The sequence below is a fragment of the Gymnoscopelus microlampas genome, assembly GCF_963454915.1.
Source record: "Gymnoscopelus microlampas genome assembly, chromosome: 21".
NCBI lineage: Eukaryota > Metazoa > Chordata > Actinopteri > Myctophiformes > Myctophidae > Gymnoscopelus > Gymnoscopelus microlampas.
In genome coordinates this window covers 8401002-8413727 of record NC_139958.1, presented here as the reverse complement: position 1 = coordinate 8413727, position 12726 = coordinate 8401002, and the positions used below count along the sequence as shown (strand labels likewise).

Below are 12726 nucleotides of genomic sequence, written 5' to 3'. Positions count from 1 at the left end.
GGTCCATCACAGTCAATCCCAGTAATGTGTTGTAAAGGTAGGCAGGCTTGGCATTCCATTCCATTCCATTCCAGCCAGGCAGCATGTGACATGTGAGAGGCCTGATTTATACTTAGTTGCACGCAGATGTTGCATGCCGTAAATAGCAGATATACAAGCTCACCAACGCGTCACGAATGTGACGCGTTGGTGAGCTTGTAGATCTGCTATATACTGAGCATGACATCCGGCACGCAACTAAGTATAACTGAAGCTTAACCACTTAAACCACAGTATCCGTATTGTGGGGGAAATCCTTCGCAGAAAATAGCCGATCCGACGAGCTTGTTCGATCGGCTATTTCCAGCGAAAGCTTTCCCCACAATAACAGAAAACGGAAAATACACTAGTACGGAGCCCTGAGGGACTTGGGTCAACCATGATGGGGTTTCGGTGGTTTAGAGGCCTGGCCGCACGGCCCTGCTCCACTCTGCTCACAGGGTCACTGTGCTGCCCATGACCCTGCTCCACCCTATATCCAAATACTAGGGGACAGAGTACTTCACAGAGTAGTTCATCAGTGTTTGCCAAACAAACGCTGATGAAGGCCTGAGTTGCTGAAACGCGCCCGGTTTGTCAAAATTCAAAGAAGATTCACCTTGTGAGTGAGGACTGCTTCTATAGCCTGCTCCACCCTACTCTCAGGGTCACTGTAATGCCATGACCCTGCTCCACCCTACTCTCAGGGTCACTGTAATGCCATGACCCTGCTCCACCCTACTCTCAGGGTCACTGTAATGCCATGACCCTGCTCCACCCTGTTCCACCTGTTCACACTGTCAGGGCTCAACTAGAACTCCTGTGTAAACTTTGCCACGCCACAGTAATCAAGAGAAAACACTAAAGCCTACTTAAGACTACTTCCACTTCATCCCTCCTCCTCCACCCCTGCCTCACTCGCTTTCTTTCCCTCTGTTTCATTCTCACATTTTTTCTCTCTCTCTCTCTCTCTGACTCTCTCTGCTCTCATGCCATTCTTTCATTGATAAAAGCTTAAGGCCGGGCCACTTGGTCCAAATCAATAACGCTCTTAATGCTCGTGACTAGCTATTTTTGTTAACCTTTTTTGAAACTTTTTGCCTATAATTTCTCTAGTCTACGTCGTCCTCAGATGACATGCCCAAAATAGGGGTTGATGAATGAATCAACATATTTATTAAATGATCAATTATCAATTACTTTCATAATCGATTAGTTTGATTAACTGTTAAACCAGTGGTTCTTAAAGTGGAGTCCGGGGACCCCCAGGGGTCCTTGGGGTCCCCAGGAAAAGTAGTTAATAGACCATCACGATCATTTTATCCATTTAAATGTTGGCTAATCAAAAATAGCAGATATACAAGCTCACATCGCGTCACTTCGTGCGCTGTGAGCTTGTATATCTGCTACTTTTGAAGATTTGTGGAAAATATCAAAAATGTTTGCGAAGTTTTGAATATGATTTTTTTTAACACAAATCTTCTCTTGGGCGTTCCCACGGCACAAACTCTTTTCAGATGGGGGGGGGTCCGCGGCCAAATACATAAATCATGTTTGAGAAGCACTATTGTAAAATAATCTTTCAAGTTGTGTGTGGATGACACTTGTGCGGTATTACCTCATGTTCCACCTCCGCTGTGTTTGTGTGCACACAAAGCGCTCTGACCCCCCCGTCCGTCCGGCAAGCGGTGGGCTCCGTTTGTTGGGACAACACATTTAAAGGCTTAGAAACGGTTTGAGAATTCCACTTGGTATCAAGCTGTTCATTAGGGATCACACAGCAGTCTCAGCCCTGTCAGAAAAATAACCTGCCAGTCCCCTGATGACACAGCAGAATGGAGAGAGAGAGAGAGGGGTGGGGGGAGGAGAGAGAGATAGGTGGGGGGGGGGGGGGAGATGGCGAGAGAGAGAGAAACAGAGAGATATAAGAGATGGGGAGAGGAGAGAGACCGAGAGAGAGAGAGAGAGAGAAGGGGTAAGAGGGTGAGAAGGAAAGAGAGGGGAGAGGAGAGAGAGACAGAGAGGAGAGAGATGGGGTAAGAGAGAGAGAGAGGGAGGGGAGAGAGATGGGGGAGAGGAGAGAGAGGTTGAATAAACTTTCTATGCGGAAACAATTCCAAAGTGACACGCTGCGAGGCAGGGGGGTCTGGGGGGGCGGGGGGAGGTGGGCAGTGTTCACTGATATCCAGCTGAGCTGTCAACTGGCGAAGGGCCAGACACGCAAACCCTTCCACCCCTGTCCCCTCCCCTACCCTCCCCTCCCCTACCCTACCCTCGCAGCAGCCATGTGAAGCATATGCAATTTAAAAAACCAATCCTCCACTCATGCGTGGCCGCATGCTTCCCTCCTCACAGAGAGTTACTAGAATGAAAAGAAAAGCCATCTCTTCCTGTGTAAACAGAGTCGTCCGTCTGTTTACCAGACGTTCTAAACAGTCCCCTGTAATGTCGGCCCACATTTAGGTAAGATTGGCGTGTCTGGTGTTTAGACGTATTATTGTAGGTGGTTAGCTTTTGGATGTTTTGCTTTAGATCCAACGTTTGGGATATCAGGCACGCGGGGCTCTCTTCTCTGTCTGGGGTTTATGTCAGCGCCACAACAGCTCTTGTTAAGACATCTCAGAGCCTGGGCAAAGTAACTCATGTCTCAGAAATCGTCAGATCTTGCAGAAATCTGCAGATGGGTTGTATAATTTTCCAGTAACTTGCCTCAGTGCCGGATCCCCCCCCCCTTTTTTAAGACTTTTTAGACCCTCCAGAAAAACGCAATTATGCGCATAATATGCCATTATGCATAATCATTTAAAAAAGGGGCGCATCGCATCACATAATAATTGCATTTTTCGCATGTTTTGCAACTTTTCACATGTTTCACACATTTCGTATATTTCCACATATTTTGCATATTTCAGCATATTTCACAACTTTTCGCATTTTTCGCAACTTCCCGCAATTTCACCGCATAAAATCACATAAAAGCCCTGCACATTTCATTGCAAAATCAAGGATTTTTGCCCGTGTTTTTCTGGAGGGTTTAGCTTTTGTTTAGTAACATCATCAGCTGACGCAACAAACGAAAAGGCTGAAGTCAGACTCAAATGATTATGGTAATGTTTATTTATTCTTCTCTAAACGTACCTGGTGTGCATCATTAAGTACCTGCTTTGTGTGTGTGTGTGTGTGCGTGTGTGTCTCTCTCACACACCACCTCACTCTCGTGGGAGAAAGTTCTTGAATGAGCCTTTTGCCTTTGTTTTGATTGGAGCTCACACACACACACACACACACACACACAGACAGCATTCGTGTCAGTAGTGTGTGTACTCACTGGTGGAGAAGAGCCCCTGATATTGCACAGTAGAGTAGCTCGCTCATCGTCGGTGTAGGGTTTTTATATCCACTTCACTTGGCGTGATGCGTGCCTCTCGTGACTCGCCGCTTGCCTGCGCTTCAGACCCCGGCATGGCATACGATGACGGAACAATGCGTCAATTCTGCTTGTGAGTGGGCATCCTCTGGGGAGACCGCCGCTTGCTTTTGACCGCGGCTACTGTATACGTTGGGAGTAAAATATCATTAGCTTTGTTTTTTCAGGTCAAGGCATGTTGGTGCATCGGAAATATCGCCACGGGGCCCTACCCCCATCTCTCTCTCTCTCTCTCTCTCTCTCTCTTGATGTCTCTCTCGTCTGCTTGTAAACACAGTCTGCGTGTCCTGGCGGCCATGCGTTAGCTTTTAAGAAGATAAACACAAAGGCGAACGCTCTAAAAGGGGGGGGCGCTTCTTCTTGGGACAGATCTTTTCTCCCATGTCAGTGTTGGCTTTCAGCAAGGTCACACAACTCCTGCACAATCGCTCCATCAATGGCTTCACAGTGTAAGAATTTGAAATAAAACCGCTGTATGTGTGGCATTCAATAGGCCAGTGGTTCTCAATCTTTGTCACGTTAAGGGCCCCCAAATTGACATATATTTGGCCACAGAACCCCATCAGAAAAAGATTGTGTGCCACTGATCTGAAGAGTTTTGTTGTTAAAATGTTTCAAAAATGTTCATAATTAGGGTTGTCCGATATTGGCTTTTTTACCGATAACCGATATACCGATATTGTCCAACTCTTAATTACCGATACCGATATCAACCGATACCGATATATGCGGGGATTATTGTGATTAGGGTAAGCTCAAATTTCATATCTCACACACCATATACAGTAAGAACTCCTGTAACTTATTTATAAAGCAAAAAAAAAAAAAAAAAAAAAAAATATATTATAATATCGGGAGGCCGATAATATCGGACATCCCTATTCATAATTCTTCAAACCTTTTTCAGGATTTCTTTTAAATAGCAGATGTGTGTAGGGTTAAAGTGAGCTTGATGCTATAGTAACCAACATTGCTGGGGACCCCCTCTAACCCCTTCACTGGGGGTCCCCGGACCGCACTTTGTGAAACACTGCAATAGAAACAGCATGGAACATGCATCACTTTCAGAGATATTACTCTGAAACTGTACATTACATCACTTGGACCTTACAGGTCCATTTGGTTCCATTTGTACAGTATTGGGAGTTACTGTAAATTAACAGCAAGGATTTGACTGTGTAAAGACACATGGAGACACATGTACAACCCCACTTCCTGTACAGTATGTCAGTGATTGTGGCATGATACTGTAGTAACAAGTTTTGGGGGACATTTTGAAGTTTTGTTTAAAAACAAAATAGTGAAAATAGACGGCCTACCAGCTCACAATGTGTCACGATGTGATGATAGAATAATTGCTAACAAAATAATTGATATTGCAGTCCTAATTGGCATTCGCGTTCATGTTTTCTTGCCTTTGGCTTTACTACAGTTTGTAGTGCGTGTGTCTGTGTGCGTGACTGCCGGTGTGTGTGTCTGTTTGTAGCTTTTAGTGTGTGTGTTCATCAGTGCACGCGTGTGTGTGTGCGTGAGTCCATGTGTGTGAGTTTGTGTGTGTGCTATCCTATCATCTTTTAAAGCTTCCATAAATGTTTGTGGAGACGCACTGTGAGCGTGACACTCCCAAGTGCAATGGCTCTGAGCTAAATATGTATTATTGATGAGCAGTAAATTAAATGTGAACGCTGTTGTTGTTGTTGTTTTGGTACAGGTTCTGTTCATATTCATCTAATTGTCTCTAAAAGAATAAGTGGATGGTTTTGTCTTCATGGCACTTGACTTGGCGCGTGTTTGACCTTTTTGTTTTGTTTTGTTTTGAGTTTAACCACTTGAACCCTAAGCGTCCATTTTCTGGGCATGTCATAATAGGCGAAGAGGTATGGTGCATAAGGGGGGGAAAAAAAGGAAGAGGGCCAAGTTTAGACCCCTGGGGGACCCCGGCCAGTGAAGTATATAGGGTTTAAGTGGTGAAACCGTTAATTGCAATAACTGTCATGATCACTCCAGTTTGACTGAATGAATGAGGACCAGCTCGCTGGTTCGATCATGTCTTGTCAAGTTAGGGCTAAGTTGAGCGCGTGCGTGCGTGCGTGCGTGTGCTATCTCATTGGCTGTCCTGGGACAACGCCTGAGCTTGTGAAAGAATTTGTACTTTAAACACCATTTAAATGTTGTCTTGTTTATGTCTTATGTCTTATTGTAGTAGGGTTTAGTGAGTATGCACATACTGTGTGTGTAGATTTAGTTGTTAGCAGCGAGCCTCTATCTGATGCTCTCATCTAGAGTTTTCATTGCTTTATGAGCCTGATAATTCATGTATCTAAGTTGATGTTTTTGGCAGGAGGTGTGTTTGTGTGCGTGTCATTTGAGAGTGAGTCTATGAGAACGACTGCATGCTGTAGAATGGTAGAGGTTTTTTTCCCCCTCTTGGTGTCACATCAGTTTGGCGCTGGTGAGCGCTCACCAGTTGACTCTACAATTGACCCGTCTGCCCCGCGGGATCCAAACCCAGCCATGTTTGTATATGCTTTCTATAGAGCACGGCTGACTGCGTGCTGTGTGTATGTGTGTATGTGTGTGTGTGTGTGTGTGTGTGTGTGTGTGTGTGTGATCATTGCGTGATGTACATTCACAGCATTCTCAGCAGTAGGCCATGTAGGTCCTTTCCAGGTCAAACAAACTATAAAGGATTATTTTTGTGTGTGTCTCTTTTAGGACCCATTGAGTTTGAGGAGTGCAACACATCTATCGCCACTGAAGGTACGTTTTGTAAAAAAGCCTAAAGACAAATCAACTGAAAATGATGTCATTACATTCAAACGTGAACATAATCCATTTACAATATAGACACTCTGGTTACACGTTATTAAGCCTAAGACGATATGAATCTGATGATTCATCTTAATTTTTATTCATGGTTCAAAATTAAACGTATTCAAATAAGATTGTTATCCACATCCAAACAGTCGCTGGTGGTGCAGGGCAAAACGTGAAGTGAAGTCCGCTAAAACAGCTGCTGCTCCGAATAATTTAATGTGCAAAAAAGTTTCGACCAAGTGGTCTTCTTTAGGTGACCCGAACCACATGAACACCAGCATGTCATGATAGGCGAACATTCAGCCGATCTTCAATATTTATAGAACCCGCTGACCAGCGAAACTAGCCGATCTACAAGCTCACAATGCATCGCTTCACGACGCGTTGTGAGCATGGAGATGGACAATCTTTGCTACTTTTTCATAAAAAACTGAAAAACATACAAATACATGGTTTCTGCCCGACAGTAACGGTTATACCTTGTTGTGTTGTATGTTGCAAGGTGCCAAACCCAGGAAGAGGAAACCGTTTGCCATCCCAGGCAGAAGAAAAGACACCAAGGACACAGACTCCACGTGAGTGTAAAACTTAGGGTTCATGTCCTAGTCGTACCACTGTGTTGCTTGCTGGAAAACAGATCCTCAAGTGGAAATCCGTGTTTGTTTTTGTTTTTTTAGTTAGCAAATTATTTTTGACGAGAAACAGTCATACGAAGACATAAAAATGGGTATTTTAGGAGTAGTTTTCGGTCTAGTTATAGACAGTCTTAGTTTACCATATCATTTCCCCATGTTCTGTTATTTTCTACATTTAATTAAAAGCTATGTTTCTTTTCTCTCCAGAGAATCGACTGAAGTTGACCCTGCTGTTGGTGTAAGCATACTTTTGTTTTCAGAGAAACGTTTTATACCTGATTTATACTGTATTATATTTTAAGTCACTACAGTCCCTGTTCCTCTGTGTCATCTTATGTGTAAAATGGAAACAAGCAATGAAAATAAATAACTAAATAAATAAGTCAAACAATTCAAAAATTTGAGACACTGTATCAACAGTTCAAAAGAGTTAATGATTATCTATTAATTATGTACATAATATCTATTCATTTGCTTTTCGTTGTTGTCATGCGGAAAACTCTTATCTCCATGTTTCAACTTTTTATGGTATTCTTTTCGTAAATTAATGCCCTAGTTGCACAAGAGTGTCGCACCAAAGAAATTCAGCTATTTTCACTATTTAAAAAACTTTTTTTTTATAATAATAAAAGTGGTTTTAGATGTTTTGTTGGCATATTCATTCACATCCCTGTTGTTGTGTCTACAGAACACTGCCAATGGAGCTCCACCAGGCTTCTATGGAGCCATCGACATCCAGAATGCTGTAAGCGCACACACACACACACACACACACACACACACACACACACACACACACACACACACACACACACACACACACACACACACACACACACATACACAGACACATTAGAATGTACTACAATTAATGTAATGAACACACTTACTTACAAAAAGATGGCTTTTTATCAAATGTCCAAGCACTCTTGTTTAGCCTTGCATGTGAAGTTTGAGTAACTTAAATGTTATGTGAAATAATTTGCACTCAGTTGTTGAGCCGTGTTTTTCCCCTCCCCTTTCTTCTTCAATGTTGACAGAATATAGGCTATTGCATAGATATTAGAGTGAAAACTGTACATGAATCAATTTTTTGTCTTTTTCTTCTAGAATGTACCCCAGGTGGATGCGGAGGGCTTCTGTATCAGACCAGAAGCAAATGAAAATAATGATATCCTCTTCAATTTGTTTTATTTATTTATGAATCTCTCTTAAGACATCAATATATAATGTATATAATAATATATAATATATAGGGGCGGTCATAGCTGAGTGCTTAGTGAGCCCGCCTAGGGAGCCAGAGGCCCTGGTTGCCCCAGGTTCGATTCCAGGCCAGGCCAGCATATGTGTCGATGAAATGAAATTTGTCCCTGAGCAAGACTCTTAACCCCTAACCCCATGACAGCTGGACCGCCTGATGGAGGGGAAGGGAACTGGTTGGAATAACGCGTTCCTTCCACGCGCTACGTCCTACGGGGAAACCCCCCCTGTCAGGTGACAAGAAGGTCAGTTGGCTCTCATGCATTGAAGGAAGCATGAGCTCGGCCCTGGCCTCCCTAGGCTGTGGGGGACTGGTGTAGCGCTGGTGTAGGGCTGGTGTAGTGCCCAGGATCACTTAGGAAATTGGCACCGGGTGAAAAAAATGGGTTACAAAAATCGCGGGATAAAAAAAAAAAAAGTTCTCTGTCATATGGCTCCTTAACCAACGTGTTGCACATGCCAAAGAGAATTCCTTCTATTCGTCGAGTGACTCGGAGGACGAGGACGAGCCCCGGAAGTTCCACGTGGAGATCAAGCCCGTTCAGCCCAACAACGGCACGCACCAGAACCGAGCCACCATCGACGAGCTCAAAGCCTCCATCGGAAACATCATCCTGTCTCCACCTCTCGCCACCACGGTAAGGCCTATACGTCTTTTAAAGGCCGTTCACACTGAGCACTTTAACTATAACTATACAAATATAGTTTTTAAAATTGTTTTAAGTCCAGGGGATGGCAGAGTTCACACCAACTATAAAAAAATCACTGCTTCAAAGGGAAAGTTCAGATTTTAATTCCCCTAAGCCTCACGTATACTTAGTCACGTAATGTTCAAAAATAGCAGATATACAAGCTCACAATCCGTCCGGGGGAGGGGGATTACTACACAGGCCTACCTACAGTAGGCCCAGGGTCCCAAGAGTTCAGGGAGGGGGGCCCCTTAAACCGGAGCCTTTGTGTGAATATAAGGTTATTAACTTTGCATTTCTTGTCAAAGGGCTTAGTCATTCATGGCAATACCACAGCCACAAAAGTCCTGTTTATCCTGCCAGTTTATCTATACAACCTAGGACTTTAGAGAGGCATGCTGACAAGCAAGTGCAAAACAGCATTGGAAGCTTCAAAATGCTGTTGAGATGCATAATATCATTGCTGTCGGGTAGAAACCTCATATGTCCATCCATATGCAAGTGCACTCACTGTAGATCCTCTTGGCAGTTGAAATAGTGGTAACACTTGCTATGCATCCACATGTCTTATAGCACAAGAGACATTGTGGTGTTGACTGCGAGGGGCCATTTGTCTCATAATCTGTCTATGAACGCGTACCGCATCGCAACACGTTGTGAGCTTGTAGATCTGGGTTTTTTTTGGGAGCAGGACACCTGTCGATTTACTGACGTCAACCTTCACTCCAGTTGGACCCAGTGTGTGGACATGAACCTGTTGCTCTGCAACTTCCACATGTTTGTTCTGCCTTACCACCACTAGGGGGCAACAGCAGAATGTCAAACACCACTGTTCATTCATGGAAAGCCAGTTCAATGCAGCCAAAAGCTCTATAAAATAATTATAACACATGGAGTTAGTTAACGAGATGCTGATGTAAAAATAATAACAATAATAATTGTATTTAATGTACATTGGATGGTTTGAAATTTGAGAGATAAATATATTGATTAATAAAATATAGATAGAAGTGCAAAAAGTACTTCTTATTCTTTCTTCATGTATTTTTTGCTTTTATTTATGTGTATTTATTTATTTATTACTAAGCTGAAACCCATGTTTGCTTGTGATAATTGATCATTAAAATTTTAGAAAAAGTAGGTTAATATAAAATAGGGCTTAATGTTAGTAACCACACACACACACACACACACACACACACACACACACACACACACACACACACACACACACACACACACACACACACACACACACACACACGTGCGCTCATTCACATCATTGAATGGCATGCAGATACAGTCAGCAGGCAGCATGTTTTAGTCTGGTCATAAGGCGTTTCCTCGTGCCTTATGAGCGAACCTGCTCCAGTCAACTTATTTCCTCGTTCAGCAGCCTTGAGTCACTCAATCTGTGCTCTTCTATAGTCGCAGCTACTCGCCATTAAAATTTAACAAAACCATCACTACATGTTTGCAGACATCCGCCGCGTGTAAGTGTGTGTGTGTGTGTGGGTGTCTGTATTTGTTTATTTTATTTATGCGTATGTGTGTGCGTGTGTGTGGAGTGAGTGAGAGGGCATGCTCAACGTAGCAAAGTGGGTTGAGTAAGTTCCGCCCTGCTTGCCCACTCGCCCGCCACACTCTCTTACTAAACGTTAAATAACGTCACGAAACCTCACACTGCTAATGCTCTCTCTCTCTCTCTCTCTCTCTCTCTCTCTCTCTCTCTCTCACTCTCACTCTCTCACACGCTCTGTCTGTATCTCTGTCTCTCTCTGTCTCTCTCTCTACCTCCCTCCCTCTCTCTACCCCTCCTCTCTCTCTCCCTCACTCTCTTTCTCTCTAGGCCTTCTTTCTCTCTCTCTCTTTCTCTCTCCCCCAGTAAGTTTTATTTTCCTTTTTTTGTTTTGTTTCACTCTATTCCTTGTCTTTTATTAGTGCCATTTGGCCACTTGCGTTGGACATAAGTCATTTGTTTTTATTTGTGGAGTCTATGGAGTTTTTGGTTTCCTATTAAACTTGACAAGAAATGTCTTGTTTTTCTCCAGAAATAGGCAGAATTCAACTGTTTGTTTTAAAGTAAAATAATCAGCCGGGAATCCTGCATTTACAAAAAATTAAAGACTTAAATTGATTTTGTTTCTGTCGGGTTTTTATTATTAATTACATTTCGTTTGAAAATAGTGAAAGTAGCTGATCTACAAGCTCACAACGCGTTGCATCGCGATTCGCGACGTGTTGTGAGCATGTAGATCCACTATTTTCACGACTTCTGTGCAACATTCCTGTATGCTGCATTCATTCATGAAAAAAACGAACAAAGCAAAACAAAAAAAGATGAAAAAAGATGGAGATACAAGGTTTCTGCCCGACAACAACGATTAATTTATGTGCAGTAATAGGCATCTGGAGGAGAAGAATTGTCATTGTTTACAGACATTAACCTCAGATTTCTCTCCTACAATACATTTTGGGGGTATTATTATAATATTTTTTTTAAGAAAAAACATTGATCATTGTTCTGATCTTTTTGTCTGTGATTATCAGCTACTGTAAATATTTGCCAACATGTCTTTACTCCATGACATTAATGCTAAATGTTCTAGAATAAGAAAGAAAGAAAGAAAGAAAGAAAGAAAGACAGAAAGAAAAAGTAAATGTAGTCAAGGTGATGACGAACATTGCATCATCTGGTGTGAATTATTGACGGAGATTTTCTTTTATTTTTTATTTTCCCCCCAGTTCTCAGTTTTTTTCCCTTCTCTTCTTCTTCCCTCTGTCTTCAGTTCACTTCTCCTCCTGTTTGGTTCCCCTCCACAGTCTTTTTCTTTCCGTTTTTTTTCTCATTTTTTGGGGGGGGTTTTATTGAAACAGCAGTGTGTGGATGTTGTGTGTGTGTGTGTGTGTGTGTGGGCCAGGGGGGCCGGCGAGGCGGAGAAGAGCCGTAATTGGACCCATTTGCCGCTTAGCGCCTGTGGGACTAAACTCTGGCCTCACACTGCTATGCTGGTTTAACGCTTTAGCTACGTTCCTTAACCCATTCAAACCGTCGGGAAAGCATCTGTGTCATTTTTAGATTTCTTTGGCTATTGAAAAAATTGCAAATATACAAGCTCAAAGCACGGCACTGGGTGCCGTGCTATGAGCTTGTAGATCCGCTTTTTTAAATTTTTATATGACAGCGAAAATAGCAACGAACATGTTTTACTCAAATCTTTGCATCTGGGGAATCTACAAATGATGATGATTAAAAAAAATCACACCCAGTGTGAAGTGAGCGGTGCTATTTATGAGTTATTAATTTCATCATGCATCTCGGTAGCCAATCACAGCAGTCCTGCGAAGTGACGCGCTTACATTTTTTACATTATTATTAATTTCAACATGCGTCTCGCTAGCCAATCACAGCGCGTCTGCGAAGTTTGAAGTTAATTTCATCATGTGTCTCGCTAGCCAATCACAGCAGATCCTGCAAAGCTTAGCCTATGGGCGTGTTTTCCACAGCATGGCGTCACAGCGAAAGACAAATTTTCACGACGTAAAGAAAAACTTTCACCACGGATGGGTCCTAAACCCTCTTATAGGAGCGGTTGCACCGCTCAAAAATTATATAATTTGTCCGCGGACCCCTCCCCATCTCAAAATATTTTGTTCCAGGGACTCAGGGAGCCCCAGTTGCAAAGTTTTGAGTAAAAAATGCTTGCTTTAAAAAATATGTATATTCAAATATTTGCAGAATTTTTCAAAAATAGCAGATCTACAAGCTCATAGCGCAGCACTCGGTGGTGCACTAGGAGCTTGTATATCTGCTATTTTTTAATAGCCAAAGCATAAAATAATGGTTTAAGTGGTTACACAGATGCGTTCCCTGGTCTAA

The 12726-nt window shown here is 42.8% G+C and overlaps 1 protein-coding gene across 2 annotated transcripts in view; it reads left to right on the top strand.

The window, feature by feature from the left end:
- fcho2 (FCH and mu domain containing endocytic adaptor 2) overlaps nucleotides 1-12726 on the top strand; it is a 96485-nt gene that overhangs the window by 47723 nt on the left and 36036 nt on the right. For both annotated transcript variants that reach the window (XM_084047030.1, XM_084047029.1), the window contains exons 9-14: nucleotides 6161-6205; nucleotides 6765-6837; nucleotides 7105-7135; nucleotides 7586-7642; nucleotides 8008-8070; nucleotides 8616-8795. In XM_084047030.1, coding sequence (XP_083903156.1) covers nucleotides 6161-6205; nucleotides 6765-6837; nucleotides 7105-7135; nucleotides 7586-7642; nucleotides 8008-8070; nucleotides 8616-8795 — 449 coding nt within the window. The remainder of the gene's footprint in view (nucleotides 1-6160; nucleotides 6206-6764; nucleotides 6838-7104; nucleotides 7136-7585; nucleotides 7643-8007; nucleotides 8071-8615; nucleotides 8796-12726) is intronic.